At 46.0% G+C, this 19,963-nt stretch overlaps 1 protein-coding gene across 2 annotated transcripts in view; it reads left to right on the top strand.

Annotated features, from left to right (window-relative positions):
- The window catches only part of SMYD1 (SET and MYND domain containing 1), a 45,514-nt gene that overhangs the window by 14,815 nt on the left and 10,736 nt on the right, over positions 1-19,963 (top strand). Inside the window, exons 2-6 of one of the 2 annotated variants that reach the window (XM_032177542.2) lie at positions 2,043-2,219; positions 5,182-5,395; positions 8,646-8,776; positions 11,134-11,172; positions 14,232-14,421. In XM_032177542.2, the coding sequence (XP_032033433.1) occupies positions 2,043-2,219; positions 5,182-5,395; positions 8,646-8,776; positions 11,134-11,172; positions 14,232-14,421 (751 nt within the window). The remainder of the gene's footprint in view (positions 1-2,042; positions 2,220-5,181; positions 5,396-8,645; positions 8,777-11,133; positions 11,173-14,231; positions 14,422-19,963) is intronic. The other variant, XM_032177543.2, reaches the window with a different exon arrangement.

Raw genomic sequence — 19,963 nt, forward strand, 5'->3', positions numbered from 1 at the left:
CAGTGCCCTTAGCTGGCTCTGCACCTGTCTATCCCCCTCTAGATGCCATGCTGGGATCAGTGCCAGGGATCAGGCTCAAGGGTCAGGCCTGGCCTTTGGGCTGGTCCTTGAGCCTGACCCCCTGGCACTGGCCAGCACATGTTGCTTGATTTCTCAGCTAAACCCACCCTCCTTTGGCTACAGGGATTTCTGTAGGTGTATCAGAGGCCACCAGAAAGGTGTGAGAATTCTAGAAAACATGTACAAAGAATTGTTTAAAGATCTGGGAGTATTTAACTTGGAGGAGAGAAATGAATGGGAAGCAAGGCAGCGGTCTTCAAATTCTTGAAGAATTGACCTGACCAGGCTTGTTCCACTGGGCAAGGACACAGAAGGCCAAATTAGGGTACAGGAGTAGGTTTTCTGGGGAGGCAAATTCAAGCTTAACACAAGGAGGAAGTTTGCAACAATTAGGACTGGCCAACAATGAACTGACTGTTCTCAGAAACAGTGAACTCCTTTTTACGGTGGGAATTAGAATATTCATGCCCAGAGATAAACACAAAGGATTTCTGTGCTTGAATGTTCTGTGGAAGCTTCTCCCTCCAGGCTCTGGAATTCTGTGATTCTAAAAGCTCCTGTGTTCTTATACTTTTGAGATCCCTGTTTAGACTGTGGACTCCTACTTGAGTTTACCCAATCACTTCCTTCCCGGAAGCTCAGTGCTCCCCTGCACATCACGGAACTGGTTTTCATTATTTCTTTGCTTCAGAGGTGGGGATTTCTCTTCCCCACATTGCAGGAGCATGAGGTTGAGGCCCAGAGATTCTGTACATCATACCAGATTTCCCTCACTCTGGATGTCAGGCTGTGTCCTGAAATACATTTCCTATGGAGCCTATGCCCTTTTCTGTTTGAACGATGGGTTTAACATGGGGTACAGGGGGCTCTCTAATGGGAACACTAAGAGGCTGGAAGCACCGGGTGGGGATCCTCATCTTCCCACACCTCTCTCCCTCACCCATCGAATGGGCACGCATTTTCCTCCTCATCACTTCCACCCTCGCTCTGAGCTGGGAGAATATGTCAATGACAGTGAAATCAGTAACCTTGTCATTCTTACTGTTGCAAAATGCACAAACTGTGACATATATCATAGTGTGTAGATATTCTTTTGCATACAATACTGTGATGCTCCTGTCCCATCGTACTGTGGATCATTATGATTTGTTGTTCTTTGGGGAAAGGGACACTACGTTTCAACAACGAGAAGGACATGTCACCAAAATGCCCCCTCCAACACAGTGCCAATGACCTGTGACTTTGGGCGAGGGATCCATAAGGAATTCAAGTGTCTTCTCCAAAGTGTCTAGGACCCCCCTGTGCTCCCCTGTCATAGTGTTCACCACACTGCATGTTCAATTGTTTCTCTAGTAATTTGTGGTATTCCCAGTGCCTAATACACTTAGGTCATGAGTTTACCCTTCCTGAATTGAATTGAAGGGCTTATATGCAGAGGGTAAGAGTGTTCTTCACATGGGGGTCACTTAAAAATATTTGGTAGGCCAGGTGCGGTGGCTCACGCCTGTAATCCCAGCAGTTTGGGAGGCTGAGGCGGGTGGATCACTTGTCAGGAGTTTGGGACCAGCCTGACCAACGTGGTGAAACCCCGTCTGTACTAAAAATACAAAAATTAGCTGAGTGTGGTGGCACGTGCCTGTAATCCCAACTACTCAGGAGGCTGAGGCAGAAGAATCGCTTGAACCTGGGAGGCAGAGGTTGCAGTGAGCTGAGGTTGCAGTGAGCTGAGATCATGCCATTGCACTCCAGCATGGGCAACAAGAGTGAAACTCCACCTCAAAAACAAAATTTGCTAAAGGAATTGTTATAGCTGGGAAGGGCCTTTGGAAGCTCAAACTCCTCGTTTTGGAAGGTGGAAATCTGAAGTTTAGATAAACAAGGACCAGCCAGCTGAACCAGTACTGGAACACAGGTGTCCCACTGGCTGCATGGTGCCCTTTCCACTGTGCTCTCAATCATTTGTCTTCTCTCTCTATTTCCAGCCTTGTTAATTTTGTGTGCCATACCTGCTTCAAGAGGCAGGAGAAGCTCCATCGCTGTGGGCAGTGCAAGTTTGCCCATTACTGCGACCGCACCTGCCAGAAGGATGCTTGGCTGAACCACAAGAATGAATGTTCGGCCATCAAGAGATACGGGAAGGTGCCCAATGAGAACATCAGGTGAGAGCTGGGCATGGTGGTCCTTCGGATTTCCAAATGTCAGGCTGGAATGGCTGCAGTAACAGCATTCCCAAATCTAAGGAAGCCAAGCTGAGTGCAAGTCAGGAAAGAGCCTCAAAGACTGGATATCGTCACTTCTCTTCACTCCCTTAAGGTCTAAGAGGGAGAACTGGCTGTTGACAGCAGTGATTCCAAATTGCAGCCACGGGCTAAAACTGGCTTGCAGATTCCCTCTGTAGGGCTCCCCAATGTTTAGTTTATTTAGGTATTTTGGATACAGGGTCTTGCTCTGTTGCCCAGGTTGGAGTGCAGGGGCCCTAATCATAGCTCATTGCAGCCTTGACCTCCCAGGCTCAAGTGATCCTCCCACTTCAGCCTCTCAACTAGCTGGGACCACAGGCACACACCTCCACATTTGGTTAATTTTTGTATATTTTTAGAGACAGGGTTTTATCATGTTGCCCAGGGTAGCCTTGAACTCCTAAGCTCAAGCGATCCACCTGTCTCAGCTTCCCAAAGTGCTGGGATTACAGCCATGAGCCACCATTCCCGGCCAAGGGGCAAGTATTTTTAAATTGGTCCACCAATGTTTAAAAATTGGGAAATTTCACATTTTAAAATCAGGATTTCTGACTTCTCTTGAAAAAACAAAAACAAAAACAAAAAACTGAAGATCTGGCAAAATAGGCTAAAGCTGAGTAGTATCTGCCATCTTTGAAAAAATACAGAGCTTTCTAAGTCACAGCAGCACCACTGCTCCCTGTGGTCATACACATTACACCAGAGAGTGCATTTGAGTTTGCAACTAATGGCCTTTCCTGGTGGCCATCATCAGAAATCTCAAGGCCTATAGCTCCAGCCCAAGAGATTCCCAATCCCGGAGGCTCTGCTGGGGTGGGGCTTGGTGCTGGGCTGCAGGGAGATGCTCAGGAAGCCAGCACTGCAGAGCAAAGAAGATGGAGATGGTGACCGGGAGCATTTGCACTGTGTGCATAGGGTGTGAAGTTAAGGTACAGAATGGAATTGTCATATCCTGATGATTTTTAAGAACCTGCAGGATGAAATGGCTCAGTCAACCTCTCCATGCCCCTTAGCTCCATCTGTTGAAACCCTACATATTCTTCAAGACCTAAAGTAAATGGCACTTCCTATGATAGTTACTGAGTTGAAATCTATCACCCATTGACCTCTATTCTCTGAGCTTCATGACCCTTTCCTCATTATTTGGAGGCAGCAGATCTTCCCTGTGCTGAGTCGTATTTTCCCCCGTGCTGCCGTGGGCTCCCTGTGAAGACACCTCAGTTTCCAGGCACCTGGAGTCCCACGCAGGGCATTTCTCCAGAAATAACTCAGTGACTCAAACAGGAGAAATCGGGAAGATGAAAAAAGTTCTGGAAACAGATGGTTGGTGATGGTTGCACAGCAGTGTGAATGTGCTTAATGCCACCAAACTGTATACTTAAAAATGGTTAAAATGGTTCAAAAAGAGGTGGGGGAAAAGAAGGGACCCTGAGGTGATGGCACTGTTTAGTATCTTCACTGCGCAGGTGGATACATGAAGCCACATAGGTGATAGCATTGTACATAATTAAACACACATACACATTCATGAGTGTAAGTAAAATGGAAGAAATCTGAATAATAGAGGTGGGTTAATATTCTGGCTGTTATACTAGTTTTCCAAAATGTTACCATTGGAGAAAACTGGGCAAAATGTACAAGGGATCTCTTTGTATTGTTTTCCAACTGCCTGTGAATCTGCAATTATCTTAATTAAAATTTCAGTTGAAAAAAAATGAGGAGAGGGCCTGTGCTTTGCCCAGCAGGTCTCTCCTCAGGGACAGGATCTCTCCTGGACCACCATCCCCTCCCCAGGTGCCTGAAAAGTGTGCAGTCAGTGGGTGGCAGCAACACTAAAGTGTCCCTGGGTCATAAGCTTCATCACAGTCCACCTAATAGTTAACAAAGAGGCCTTCGGGGTGAAGTACACCCCTTTGTTTCATACTCAAGTCCCTGTGTCTGTATAGGTCTCCTCCTGTCCCACCTGGCCTCCTCCTCTTCCCCCAGAGCCCGGCTCCAGCCAGGCCAGGCCCCTCCCTGCTTCCTGCACGTGGCATGCCCGTGGCTGCCTGGGGCCTCCGCTCACACTGTTTCCCCGCCTAGATTGCCTTCTCCACTTTCTCACTCCCCAGTCATTAAGAATACCAATACCTTCACACATAATGCAGACACCTATTACCTCACTTTGTCTTCTGAATACCTCTGGAGGTTAGCATAGCAGGGAATATTTTCCCTATTTTACAAGCTACCAGATAGATTCAGAGAGGTCAAGTGACTTGCCCAGGCTCACACAGTAAGAAGTGGAAACAGGTCATTAGACTCCTGATGCAGGGCTCATCCCAGTAGGCCACACTGTTAAGAGAGACCCAGGCTGCCGCACCTCTCTGTTTCCCCAGATCCCACGGGACCTGGCTCCTGCCCACACCTCCACCTTTATTTGGTCTCCATTTCTTGCTCCCTGTGCTCCAGCCACCTCTGCCTTCCTGCTGTTTCTCCATCATGCCAAGCTCATTCCTTCTTCAGGGCCTTTGTACTCACTGCCCTCTCCTGAAGTGCTCTTTCTCCAGTGTCACAGAGCCAGCTCCTCCACCCCTTCCAATTCCAGCTCAAATGTGCCTCCTCTGTGACACTTCCCTGGAAGACCTTAGCTTCCCCACCCGTCACTCTCTATCATGCCACCCTGTGTTATTTTTTCTGTATAGCACCTTCTATGTAAAATGTGCTTGTTTACTTACCTCTCCCCCACTATATGAAGCATCATGATAGAATACATTCCATCCATCTAGTTTAAAACCGTATCTGGGGCCCAACATTGTGCCTGGCATGCACGAGACACCCAGTAAATGTGTGTTGAATGAATGAGTGCAGCTGTAGTGGCCCCCTGATGCTGCCCTTCCCACAGGCTGGCGGCGCGCATCATGTGGCGGGTGGAGAGAGAAGGCACCGGGCTCACGGAGGGCTGCCTGGTGTCCGTGGACGACTTGCAGAACCACGTGGAGCACTTTGGGGAGGAGGAGCAGAAGGAGCTGCGGGTGGACGTGGACACATTCTTGCAGTACTGGCCGCCCCAGAGCCAGCAGTTCAGCATGCAGTACATCTCGCACATCTTCGGAGTGGTAGGTCCCCTGTGTCCCTTCTCCACCCTCCCTGTCTGTCTCCTCTTTCCTTCCCTCCTCCCCCTTGGGGAGGGTGGGGCTTCTCAGAAGTGAACTACGAGGCGGAAGCCCTGTCCGCCCTGGACCCTGATTTCTATTTCCATAAAGGTCTCATCTAGCCCAGGCAGCCAGAGGCGCTGGAGAAACCGCCTTCTATTTACCACACGTAGCAGAAACACCTACTGCCCCTTCCTTTTCTGAGCCCAGGGACAGGCCTCCAAATGACTCAACTAATAAAATCCAGAGATTCTAGAGTACGATTCCTTATAAAGGAGGGGCCATGGTGACAGCTGGGATCGTACAACTAAGAAGTTTCCAGAAACTGCCAGGCCAGAATTGGGAGGGGAGGCCAAGAGGACTGAAGGAGGACAGGAGCTTGAACTGAAGACCCCTCATCCTAGACTCTGTCTTCTGGCCTTGTTTACTATGAGGCCATTCCTGCTCTTTCTGAATTGGCATCCCACATACAAATTTTACTTATTTATCCATCTCTGGATGGTAGATTTGGATGGTAATTTATCCTCTTACTTATCTGCACTTTTTACATTTTTTCCTCTCCACATTGAAAATAAAGACCCCCCAATCACTATCGCTTCCTGCCCACCAGTCACTTTGGAAACCTTTTTCCAGGTCTGCCAGGCAGGACTGATGTGGAGCCTGGAGCAGTGGGGGGTGTGAACCAGAGAGAGGGGAGTCAGGGTTTTGGGGTGGGAGCAACAAAGCCAGGTGAGGCCATAAGAGTCCCGGAAGCGGGGGCGAGAGCCTGGTGGATGAGGAGGCTCAGGTCCCGGCTGTGGGGATGGATGTGTTCCATCTAGTAGGCCAGGCCCTCTATGTGGCGAAGGTGAGCAGGCTGAGGAGGGAGGAGGACAAATATCACACTGACATCTCTCGAGTCTTCACCATATTGGGGGGCGAAGGGAGAGAGTTTGATTGAGTCTAAGGACTTGGCTCACACAATGGTGGAGGCTTGGTAAGTCCAAAATCTGCAAGGTAGTCCAGCAGGCTGGAGATCAGGGGAGAGTTGCAGTTCAAGTCCAGAGGCATTCTGCTGGCAGAACTCCTTGCTCAGGGGAGATCAGTCTTTATGCTATTGAGGTCTTCAACTGATTAGATGAAGCCCACCCACATTCTAGCAGGCACTCTGCTTTACTCAAACTCCACCAATTTAAATGTGAATCTCATCCAAAAACACCTTCACAGAAGCATACATTATAGTATTTGATCAAATATCTGGGCACCATTGACCAGCCATGTGGGCACACAAAATTAACCACCACAGCTTCCCATGTATTATTTCACACAATCTTTACAACACAAGGTAAGGTCCATGCTTTCAGCATTTCTATTTTATAGAACAGAAAACCTAGGCCCAGAGGGGTTACATGACCTCCAAAAGCCACATGGTTAGCTTGTGCCCAGGAGAAGTCTAGAAGCAGTCTGTATTTTCTTTTTTTTTTTTTTTTTGCGACGGAGTCTCACTCTGTCGCCCAGGCTGGAGTGCAGTGGCACGATCTCGGCTTACTGCAAGCTCCGCCTCCCGGGTTCACGCCATTCTCCTGCCTCAGCCTCCCGTGTAGCTGGGACTACAGGTGTCCGCCACCACGCCCGGCTAATTTTTTGTACTTTTTAATAGAGACGGGGTTTCACTGTGTTAGCCAGGATGGTCTTGATCTCCTGACCTTGTGATCCGCCCGCCTCGGCCTCCCAAAGTGCTGGGATTACAGGCGTGAGCCACCGCGCCCGGCCAGCAGTCTGTATTTTCAGGAGCCAGAGCTTCTACCTTTTTTTTTTTTTTTTTTGAGATGAGGGTCTTACTCTGTCACCCAGGCTGGAGTGCAGTGGTGCAGTCATGGCTCATTACAACCTCCATCTCCCAGGCTCAAGTGATCCTCCTGCCTCCCAAGTAGCTGGGACCACAGACACGCACCACTATGCCTGGTTAATTTTTGTATTTTTTTGTAGAAGCAGGGTTTCACCATGTTGTCCAGGCTGATCTCGAACTCCTGAGCTCAAGTGATCTGCCCATCTCTGCCTTCCAAAGTGCTGGGATTACAGGCGCAAGCCACCACGCCTGGCCTAAGCTTTTACTTTTAACTCTTATGTTCTATAGCCTTCGGGTGAATTGGTGTGTCGTGCAATCTTGGGCATCCCTAATAGGTCTGGGGACTAGGGCTAGAGGTCATATAATTACCAAAAGTTAGAGCTGAAAAGATCCTTGGAGCTTATGGAGTCCAATTTATTCAACCTATAGATGGGAAAACCAGGGCTCAGAGAAGAAAGAAGTTTGCTCCAAGTAGTACAGCTTGTTAGTGGTACTCAGAGGCTTAACATCATGAACTTACTAAATGTCTGATGAGAATAAGTGGAGAAAGTGACACTCCTCCATATCTATGACAAATATCCATGTGAGGACATAAATGTCTACTGGGTTTCTGTTATGTATAGCATGTATTCATAGATGTATTTATAGATGAAGTGGAAATTTGCATGCAGTTGCTTATGTATTTTAGGTTATATTTATTCTTATGCATTTTTCATACTGTGAGAGCAGATATTTGGTGTCTGTTTCTGTAAAGAACAATTTATTTTTAAGGAAAAGAAAATCACTTGGATGCCACATCTGTAGTAACCAACTTGATTTGCCTTGAATCTCAGAGATAAGTGTTAAATATGGCAGTCATCAGATTTAAAAATTGTGAGCAGGGAATATAAAACTATTCACCAGATACAACATAATCAAAAGAGATGTCAATTTGTTTTTTATGAACAGCTACAGGAGTTTAAACTGAGTAGGCAAAGGAAAGAGGGGAAGGAAAAGTTCACACACACGCACACACACACACGCCCGCATGCACACAAAGCAGGGTACAGAGAGAAAAACCAAGACAGAGACTGAGGAATACTCATGTAAGACCCAGATACAGAAAAAGGAAAACATTTCCATCTTTGACTCTTTTAGAATACAGCCACAAAAAACTTGCAAGGTAGGGTTGCATTTTTGCAGATATGGGACTGTCCCATGGCCCTAATCTTGTGTGTCATTTGGAGTCACACAGAGGACAGGAGACTAATTGTTTTGTGTCCAGACTTCCTAAGCATCTCCAGGGTGAGACTGGGTCTTCTGTTTGTAAAAACTTCTTTCAACAACCAGGATGGTGTTCTGTCCATGTTTGCGTCGACTGACTCTTTCATCTTTTCCCCTGGGTAGATTAACTGCAACGGTTTTACTCTCAGTGATCAGAGAGGCCTGCAGGCCGTGGGCGTAGGCATCTTCCCCAACCTGGGCCTGGTGAACCATGACTGTTGGCCCAACTGCACTGTCATATTTAACAATGGCAAGTGAGTATGTCTTTATCTGGGGGTGTGTGTGAAAGGGATGGGGAGACCTATGGTGTTTTCTCCACTTGACTTAAGCCAAAGTCAACCTGCTAAACCTGAACTAGCATAGATTTTAAACGTATAGCACATAGAAATCTCATTCCAGAATAATTGTGAATGAGAGAAAGGCATCATGGAGGATATCAAAGAATTCAACCTGGGTCGTTTCTGAGTGTGTATGTTTCTTGGGGCTGCCTGGATGTGTTAGATAAACCTTTAACTACTGTTTTAAAACTTGAAGCCTAGGATTATCTGTCTAAAGGTCATTTAGTCAAGGTCTCAGCAGGAATCGAGGCACACTCAAAGGGGTTTACCCAAATAGAATTGAATGAAGGGACAATTTGCAGAATTGTGGGCAGGGTTTAAGATACTAACAAGGGGCAGGGCCTGGTGGCTCGTACCTGTAATCCCAGCTCTTTGGGAGGCCGAGGAGGGGCGGATCACTTGAGGTCAGGAGTTCGAGATTAGCGTGGACAACATAGTGATACCCCCGTATCTATAAAAAATAAATAAATACATTAGCCGGGCATGGTGGTGTGTGCCTGTAGTCCCAGCTACTCATGAGGATGAGGCAGGAGGATCACTTGACCTCAGGAGGTTGAGGCTGCAGTGAACTATAATCATGCCACTGCACTCCAGCTTGGGTGATAAAGTGAGACCTTGTCTCTAAAACCAAACCAAACCAAACAAACCAATATAACAACAAAAAGAAACTAACAAGGAATGGTGAGGTGCCCAGGGACTAGCAACACATGAAACCATCACCACCTCTAGGCCTGGAAGGGCAGGTGAAGGAAGCACTGTTTCTGCAGCTAGTGAGAGCTGGACCCGGGATAGAGGGCCCCCAACAGCTCAGCTGTGGCTTACAACTGTGTCTAGAGAAACCAGCCAGCTGGCACCATGGCTCAGAAAAGAGGAAGTCAATGGACTAGATAGTCTAACCTCTCATTCCCCCAACCTTCTGCTCTCCTACCATTGGCCAAACCCCAACCAGAAGCCAGACCACAAAGAAACCTGGGTGACGCAACCCTCAGAGGTCAGCCCCCTTTTCTGAGACAGCACAGATGAGGGGGGAAATAAGGGCACATGATGGATTTGGGTGTGGGGCACAAATGGAGAAGAATCAGCAGTTGGAATGAGCCCCTGGTTGTCCATGGCTCAGGATGGGGAGATATAGGGGAATGAGGCCTGAGCAATATTAATTGCTTTTGCTCTTAGAGATGAGCTTTTATGACAGATACAAGCTGACTTTGAGCCATCAACAATGAGCAAATTTCCCCCAAAAACTTCCTAGAAGCCAGACAATGGTGTCTGGTTCTCAGCTGAGAATTGGGTCTAAGCTTCAATATGCCAAGTACCCTGATTTCTCTTTTCCTTCCTATTTCTGAAACCAGGCTCTTAAGCAATTGAGAAAGTCACTCAAGATTGGAAAGTTTATTTTGGACTCAGATGATAATCTTTTCTCAGCATTTGTGTTTCCTTTCTGAAGCCTTTTGGGGTCACTGGCCTGGATCTTATGGAATCCTCCCTAGAGGGGCTGTTGACTGAGCTTGACCTGGTTGGCAGAGAGGATCAAATTCAGCCATGTATGGGTCTGGGCCTTCTAGATGGCCCTCTTCTAAGTGGTGGTGACCCAAGGCTCCTTTTGTCATTGGGTGTAACAGCCACAGGAACCTAGGAACTCTTTCTTCTGTGTCTGCTCTGGCTTCCTTGCATCTACTAATTTCTAGCAGCCACATTTTATTCAGGCTTCTTCGCTTTTGTGCAAGAGAAGGTGACTTTGCATTTCCTGTCTAGCCACCTGCCATAGTGGAAAGAACCCTAGACATGGGGTTAGGGGCCCAATTTGAACCCCCAAAATTTTTACATACTATGTGACCTAACCAGCCTCCATGTGCACTTCAAACTCTTTCCAAGACAGACATCCAAAGAGGCAATGTTTATTCATCCAGGATGCTTAATAGAATGATAATAACAACATTGTGCATGTTTTTTCAGCACTCTGCTTTTAAGTGCATTGTCTCATGACAGTCTCATTACAGGAGGGAACACTGAAACACAGGGAAGGGAAGGAACTTGTTCAGGTCAGGGCTGAGTACCTTTGAATCCAGAATGTCTTGTTCCAAATTCAGTGCACTTTCCACTATACCAGGCTATGTCTTGTCCAGTGAGTCCAGCCAGAAGGGGCTAGGATAAATGTTATTGTGATGGCCAAAGCTTTGATACCGTGACCCAGAATGCTGTACACCCTTGCACCAGATCACACCTGATCAGCCAATGATAATGATTTCCATATGGGTGTCTGTTTTGTCTTTCAGTCATGAGGCAGTGAAATCCATGTTTCATACCCAGATGAGGTGGGTCAGTCCTTTCAAGCATCCCTGCTCCTCTGACCCATCTCCCTCACTTGCCTGGTTTGCTGGGGCCACCCATTCCCGAGACTTCTTGGCTGCCATCTGTCCATAATGTCCTTCTGCATCCCAGTGTCTCGTCTTTTTAATGCATTTAAATTAACCACTTTTTCCTTACCCACATACCACCTGCCTTGCCTTTGCTTTATTTTGCCTCCTTTCTTCCTCCCTTTCATGCCTCACTTCCACTGCTCTTCCAACCTTGAAGCATGAACCCTTGTAGTCCACATCGTCTTAGCAAAAGCCTATCTTGTCTCCCTAAACCCTGCTTACCATGAAATGGGGACTGTGACTGACCTACTAAAGGACCGTCTGTTTATAAGCCCCAACTTCTCACCCAGACTGGGCTCCAAAAAATAGCATCTATAACTGATATTTTTAATAAATGTTTATTCCTAGTATTCTCCTTACTGCTTCTGACCAACTATGAATTAGTAGTTCAGGTCAAATTTTACATCGGACTTTTCTTAATGACAACCAAATGGCCCCAGATGGGTCTTTTCCTTAGGGTGGGGTTGACAGCCCTTGAAATAGTCTTTGGATTAAGAACAAAATGCTGTGTGGGAGTTTGGGCTTTGGGAATGCTGGGGTAGAAGTGGTTGGTGCACTTGAGTCTGTGTTGGTGTGCACTGCACATGAATTTGGATGATTCACGTCATCTCTTGGGCTTGGGTTCCACATCTGTAGAGAAAGGTCAAGAGGAGAGTGCTCTAGGGACCTTCCTAGTTCTAAGTCTCTGTAGCTCTGGGCTCTGTCCCTAACCTCTGTGAGAAATACTTAAATAGGCTGCCTATTTGTGGCTCGATTAGCTGAACTATAGAATTGCAGATTGTTGGAGGTAGAAGTGGGGGGTCTGGGGTCCAGGGTGGGGATGAAGCTTGTCCAAGGAAGCTGGTTGGAGGGAGAGCCAGGGCTAAAACCCTCATCTCCTGCTTCCTGCAATGCTTATTTCAGGCTGGTCTCCATTCCCCTCCCCCAATCTCTAGTTTCAAGTAAGGTAAAATGAGGCAAACATATATGCATCTTTTCATATTTAAGTGACATTAAGTTAATTTGGTTTTGAAAAATTTCTAATACCATTGAAATAATCAGAGACACCCTGAGACCATGCAAGAATTGGCACAATCATGATGGGAAGTAAAACTACTGGAAATTCCAGCCCAATTGGCCACTGATTCACTGTTGAATTAGAATATGTCACTATAGTGAGCTGCCTCTGTAAAAGGGACTCATGGGGGCAGAATTGGTTACTTACCCAACAGAGTTAAACACCGGAGATCCACACTCTAACCTGGCCCAGGAGTTGCTCGCATAGAATTATTAAGGACATTAGTAGAGTCCTAAAAATCAAGGGCTTTGATGCATCTTAATTCCCGTGCATCGAAGACCTGGGAAGCAGCCTGAAAGCAACCAGGCAAGGCTACTATGATGAGGAGAATCGTGAATGGTATGAAGTACCATTCATGATGGTATGAAGTTCTAATCCTGGCTCTGTCCCCAAAGTATTGTGGGACCTATCCCTCTTGTGTCACTATCCTCATTTGTGAAATGAGCATCCCTGCAGCTCAGACATATTAGGATTCTAAGCAGAACTGAGAGCAGAATCACCCGGCCTCCCTCTCCTACTGGCCTTTCATCACTATAGTAACCACTGCTGCCGAAAATTGGGATAAGGAACAAAGGAAAGGAGGGACAAATGATGAGCAGGCACTTCAGTTTTGCAGGCTCCACAGGAGTTGTTTTTATACATATTATCACATTAATAGGCATGTCAGTGTATCTCACTTTGGGAGAAGGATTTTTATCCATAAATGGTCACCTCAGATGCCTGGACATGAACATCACTACCATTCAGCAGTTGCTCCCTTGATTGTCATCTCAGACCACAGGGAAGGGGCTGCCTTTGACTGGGACTCTCCTCAGGTGCTGGAGTCTTGCCCTTGCTTTTGCATGGTGTCCAGCTGAGCCTTTCTGGGAGGTAAAAGAAATGACCACGGATCTCTGTGCAGACACTCTTCCCAGCCCTCTGCATCCTGCCACTTCCTCTCTGGATGATGGCTTCCTACTAGGCAGGGAGGTCCCAGGATTCTGGGGAGATACAAGAGCACGGTTTAGGACCCAGCTTGCAGGGCCCACCATTTGTTTTCTGTAGCTGTCTGGCCTTGTGGTGGAGGGTGCATGGCTGAGAGGTCCACGGACTGACCTCCACCTGTTTGGCTCAGCTGGATGTCAGTTCTGCAGTGGGTTTTTACCTTCAACATCTTCAGTATCTATCACATTAGGTAAGGTGGGTAATGCTGTAGGTAATTGAGGGTCAGGTCTAGGCTGGAAGGGAATTGAAATGCCATCTGCCCTTGCTAACCACCTTCAACCAATAAGCCACATCTCCCAATAAACACAAAAGTGAAAAATGCAGTAAGCGAACAGTGCCAGCCTTTGTTTATTTGCCTTCAGTGATCTCCAGTGGGCTAAGTCTCCTTAGGTAATTTGGCCTGAACCACTGGACTGAAGGTTCAGAGATGACTTCAAGTTAGACACAGAATGGGCCAAGGTTGTGGGTAACCGAATGTGTATGTTTCTGAGGAGTAGTCCCCAAACTAACCAGAAAATATTTTTAGGTTTTTTCTTGTTTGGAGTTTTTGCCTTATTATTTCTCCCTTCCTTTGTTACAGACGATCAGTAGCTAAAAGTAAAGGGAGACTTACGGGCATGGACATTCTGTCTGGTTTTATGACCAAGCCCAGCTCTTTACTAGGAGTCTATTTGAGCTGATTCCAGAGTAGTCAACTGAATGGAATGGATCAGACTGTCCGAAGGAACAGAGTAGAATTATCCAGAAAATCATCCTTTAGGTCACATTTCTCCTTTTATGGGGTCAATGGGAGTTTCTGAGTGTCAGTGAAAGTCATTGTCTTTGAGACCCAACTCCATGAAGCCTTGGAGAGCACGGATCCCATTCCAGTAGGCCTGGATTCGATTCACCTTTTCCTTTCACCCTGCTTCAGAATTGAGCTCCGGGCCTTGGGCAAGATCTCAGAAGGAGAGGAGCTGACTGTGTCCTACATCGACTTCCTCAATGTCAGTGAAGAACGCAAGAGGCAGCTGAAGAAGCAGTACTACTTTGACTGCACATGTGAACACTGCCGGAAAAAACTGAAGGATGACCTCTTCCTGGGGGTGAAAGACAATCCCAAGGTACACACAGCCCTGCTGCTGGGGTGTTTGTGTCCGTCTTCTCCAGGAGCCAGTCACAGGTGGTTTCACAGCTAATCCGTGTGCCCTGCCCATGAGCTTCCTAGGGAGCAACTGTCACCCTGGGAAGGAGGCAGGGCATGAGAGCAGAGCACCGCGGGTAGGTCCCAGCTAGGTCCTGGCACTGCCACTTGCCAGGTGTTTGAGTTTGGGGAAGTCACCCAGTTTTCTCAACAGTAAAATAGGAATGATGGCCCCACTGCAAGAGGTTGTTATAAAGATTAAAGAAGATAATGTGTGTAAAAGGAGTGGCATACGGAGTAGACACTGGAGATTTTGGTTCCTCCTCTTGCTCCTTTATGAGTTGAGTGATGTTGAGAATTTAAGGTGTTCAGATCAGATGGGCAAAGAGATTTATCATCTAGTTATCAAAAAGATATTCCTAGTCCCATGGGGATGGGCAGTGTGGAGACAGGGCTAGGTTTAGATTGGTCAACATCCTGAACTCCTGGGTAGCTGTTGCCAGTTGATGGTGAGTCTGTTGAGCAGCAGAGGAAGGCTTGCTGAGGGGAGGTCAGGAACCCAGCTGAGCTGGGAGAGAAAGCTGAGCCGCCAGGTGTCAGAGTAGCCAGTTAAAGCAACAGAGCAGAAATGAGAGTGAAGTATTTAATCACTTACTGCAATAGTGTAAGCAAGAAGCTAAAACCGAAGAAAGCACTGACTCCTCTTGTCCATTTCCTCCAGTGAAGCTGTGCTCAGAGGGAGGTTGAGGGGGATCAGCACAGGCATGGAGGCGTCTCACATGACATTCTCTTTTATAAGGACACCAGTCATATTGGGTTAGGAGCCCACTCTACTCCAGTATGATCTCACCTTAACTAATTACATCTGCAATGACCCTATTGCCAAGTAAGGTCTCATTTTGAGGTAACTTCTGGGGCTAGACTTCAACATATGAATTTTGGGAGGATACAATTTAACCTCTAACACTGTGTGTGCTACCATTTACGAACATTAAAAGGCACACACACACACACACACATGCACACCCATGTGCATGCAAGCATACTCGGTTTCCATACAGGCAGAAGTAGGAGGACCAGCGATGCCTGGGGTGAAGAGATTGAGAGTCACCCCTCCTAGGCAGAGACAAAGCAGTTGGGGCCCAAGGATTAATGTCTTCCATAGGAACGACCTCTTTTCAGAGAATCAAAGGTCTGTATTCTAGGACGTGTATATTGGATGTATGTGAGAGGCACTGAGCACTGCATCATGGGTGCTACAGAGAAGAATTTGTTATTGCACTCACCCTCACCCTGACCTTTCAGAACCTGCAGATAACATGTCTTATCTGTGAGCCAGTCAGCCTTCCCTCCTGGAGACTGGCCCTGAGTATTTGTTTCATAACTTGCTTCCACACTACTTATTTTTTTTTTTATTAAGAGGCCAGACCCTCTTTTCTCTATTCTAAAATAAAACAACCATGTGATCATTTCTTTAGATTTTTTGATGTTTACCTGGCAGTTTCAATAGTTCAGTAGGCTATGTGTGGCCTTCAGTTCCCATCCCTTCACTTTAGATATGCTGTTACCAGCTGGTGACAATACACACACGTCTCCAGTATGAATTGCAGAGTTGGCATTTCTCTTGATATAGAAGATTGATGATTTCTGCTTGAACCTACCTGAATTCAAGGCAAAAGCTTTCTATTATATTTTATATCAAATTGAGTTTCTCTATTAAAACAACTCAAAATAAAAATAACTCACCTATACTAACTGAGCAGAAAAAAATTGAGTATATCTTTTTAAAAGCAAATGCTTCCTCAGGTATTAAAAAAAGGCCATCATAATGTAGTAGGAAGAATACTGGAAGTTGAATTATGAGGCCTATTTACTAGTACTGGCTATGACTCTAAACATCTGAGCTTGGCCAAGTCTCTTCCTTCTGGGCCTCAGTTTCCTCATCTGTAAAATGGGGAGTTGGACTAACTTATTAACCATTTCCTCAAGCTGGACTATCTACAATGTCATCACAATCGTTTCCTTTCTTTTCCCTATAATGCTGTACCTCAGCCTGATAAGCCTCCATCAGTACACCAGCCTCAAACCATCAATTGCCATCAAAATCTTTCCTAGCTCCTTAATATATGCATATGTAAACCTACGTAAAAATAAAAACCAAATATTTTTAAAATGGGAAAATAATAGCAAAATTTATGACATTTTTCCTCAGTTGTGCCTCTGGACTGTCTTTGTTTAGGCTGCTTAGGTTTTCTTTTAGAATCATTCTTTTTTAAAATTTATTTTTTTTTTTATTTTTGAGACGAGGTTTCACTCTGTCACCCAGGCTGGAGTGCAGTGGTGTGATCTCAGCTCACTGCAGCCTTGACTTTCTGGGCTCCAGCGATTCTCCTGCCTTAGGCTCCTGAGTAGCTGGGACCACGGTGCATGCCACCACTGCTGGCTAATTTTTGTATTATTTGTAGAGACGGGGTTTCACCATGCTGCCCAGGCTGGTCTCAAATTCCTGGCCTCAAGTGATCCGCCCGTCTCAGCCTCTTGAAGTGCCGGGATTACAGGCATGAGCTACAGTGCCTGGCGGGTTTTTCCCTTTCTCTCTCCAGCCTTTACCCATGGTTTTCAAATGGGAATGTGCCAGGCCGGGCGTGGTGGCTCACGCCTGTAATCCCAGAATTTTGGGAGGCCAAGGCAGGCAGATCACGAGGTCAGGAGTTCGATACCAGCCTGGACAATATGGTGAAACCCCATCTCTACTAAAAATACAGAAATTAGTCGGGCATGGTGGCCCACGCCTGTAATCCCAGCTACTCGGGAGGCTGAGGCAGAAGAATCGCTTAAACCCAGAAGGCGGAGGTTGCAGTGAGCTGAGATTGTGCTACTGCATTCCAGCCTGGGTGACAGAGCGAGATTCCCTCTCAAAAAAAAAAAAAGAAGAAAAGAAAAAAATCAAATAGAAATGTGCCAATTTTTCCAGGCTTGGGAACCAACATCCTTCTTACCCCTTCTTCTTCCTCTTTGGCTCCTTTTCCTCTGGCTCCTCCCCCGTTCATCTGACCCTTCCCCCTTTCATCTGGCTCCTCCCCTTGTCCTCTGGCCCCTCCCCTTATCCTCTGGCTCCTCCCCCTTTCCTATGGCTCCTCCCTTCTCCTCTGGCTCCTTCCCCAGCCCCTCAGATCCCCCAACTCCTGCTCCTTCTCCTCCGCCTCTGGCTCCTCCCTCCCTCTTCCTTCTTGTTTTCTGTAGAATTTGATGCTCCTGGTGACAGCGGCCTTTCACCGCGGGGGTTCCTTAAATCCTGTCTGCAAATCAGAATGTTCCTGCCTTTTCTCTGAAGAGTGGAGCCAAGTGGAACAGCCCCGTTTCCTTTCTCAGAGTAGATTTATCACATGTTGCACTTATTAATTAACAACCTTTCTGCCAGGTTGTTTTGGGGAATCTTGTAAGTTGCCTCTTTAAAAAAAATTGACTCACTTCCAGAGCTTCAAGTGACACTCCTCCTTACATCATCAAATTGAGCAAGACTTTGATGAACACTTAACCAGTTGGTATTCTCTTAATCTATTCTACAAGCTACTGATTACTCCAGAAGATTCACTAAGAATTTTGAGATTTAAAGATAATAGAATTTACAGTAGATTAGATACTAGGGGTCATAAACTATACATGATTTTGTGAGTCATTACTTGGGCAATAAGCTATGGCTGTAACTAGAAATGTAGGTTTGACAGATCGATAGTACACCTCTGGTCCACCAGTCACAGAACTCTGCACAACCAGGCAAGACACGGGCTTAATTCCAATAGGCTTAGGAAAGCAGTCACACACTGAAATAACTTCTTTGGAACAAAGACATGATTTGAGTTCACAGAGGGCTGAACAGCATTCCGGGGCATAAGGCAGCAGCTGGTAGCAGGCAGGAGGGCAGCCAAAGCCAGAAATCTGAGCCAAATCAAAGGTCAAGGCAAAGGTTAAGCTAGGAGTGAGACCTGCAAGCAGAAGCTAGCGCACTGATGGGTGCATACATTGTCAGAGTCAGGCCATGGAACAAATACAGGTAGACACATAGAATAACTAACTCCAGGGAGGCCCAGATACAGAAGGATATGGAAACAAGGATAGCCAAAATTATAGCGATAGCCAAGAGTTATACAAAAGCCAAAGTGGGTGAGGTGGGCAGAAGAACAAATATAGTACCCCTTTCCTTAGGAGAGCCTGACCCTGAAGCAAGGTGTCCTGGTCAGAGGACTCTCATACTGCAAGATGAAAACCCATGGCAGAACTGGTCCAGGACAGCTGGGAGAAGGAGGAAAGATGATCTACAGAGGGGGATACATTTTCATTGGAATAAAAGCCCATTCTGTTGTTACTTTTTGGTAGTTCACTGAGGGTGACTTCACAAAACAATGTGAACCAAATCAAAAGGAAGCTGTTGAGTCTAACTCTTTAGAGTGAAAAAATTGGACAACCAGAGAACTGGTTAAATAAATTATCCTAGCTTCATACAGTGGAAAACTTTACATTTATTAAAATGATGATATAGATAGTTTTATACTGATATGGGAAAATGTCTACAATACACTGAGTGAAAAAATGCTATAGACAGATACGTGGTATAATTCCAGTTAGAAAAATTAGTCAATCCTATTGGCACATACACACATATATGCATGTGTGTGCACACATAGGACTGAAATTCAGCCAGTGCTTACTGGTAAAGTCATTTAGACATACCCATTGTTTAATTTAATTTAGTCTAATAATTTAATTTAATTTTCTTTTGACACAGGGTCTCACTCTGTCACTCAGGCTGTAGTGCAGTGGTGTGATCTCGGCTCACTGCAAGCTCCGCCTCCCGGGTTCAAGTGATTCTTGTGCCTCAGCCTCCCTAGTAGCTAGGACTACAGATGTGCGCCACTATACCGGGCTAATTTTTGTATTTTTAGTAGAGATAGGGTTTCACCCTGTTGTCCAGGTTGGTATCAAACTCCTGACCTCAGGTGATCTGCCCGCCTGGGCCTCCCAAAGTGCTGGGATTACAGGCGTGAACCATCGTGCTGGGCTGACATACCCATTGTTGATGGTCACTGTCTGTGCTTTGATTGGTCAGTGCTTTTTCTGTATGAGTCATTAAGTTTTAAATATTTTTTCTGTATGCATACATAGGAAAATGTTCCCCCAGATACTGACTGTAGTCATTAGGTGGGTTCTAGGGATTTCTACTTTTTTTTTTTTTTACCATACTTTTTAATATTGTTTTAATTTTCACAACTTGCATATGCCAATTTTACAGTCAGAATAAATAATCAAGTTATTTTCATTTTGGAAAAAAGTTATAAAACATTTGCTTAAGCAAAAAAAAGTTTCAGAAAAGGACTTCTGATAGGAATAAGCATAGCATGTAAACTTCTTGTTTGGACTTTGAGAAATTTGGCTCTTTTTCTTCAAAATTATTATGTCCCTGTGGGAACTGGCTTCTTAATTATGGCACTTCGTTGCCTCAAATATCAAAACCTTGTTTTGTT

Source organism: Hylobates moloch, unplaced genomic scaffold (genome assembly GCF_009828535.3).
Source record: "Hylobates moloch isolate HMO894 unplaced genomic scaffold, HMol_V3 SCAFFOLD_15, whole genome shotgun sequence".
Classification (NCBI taxonomy): domain Eukaryota; kingdom Metazoa; phylum Chordata; class Mammalia; order Primates; family Hylobatidae; genus Hylobates; species Hylobates moloch.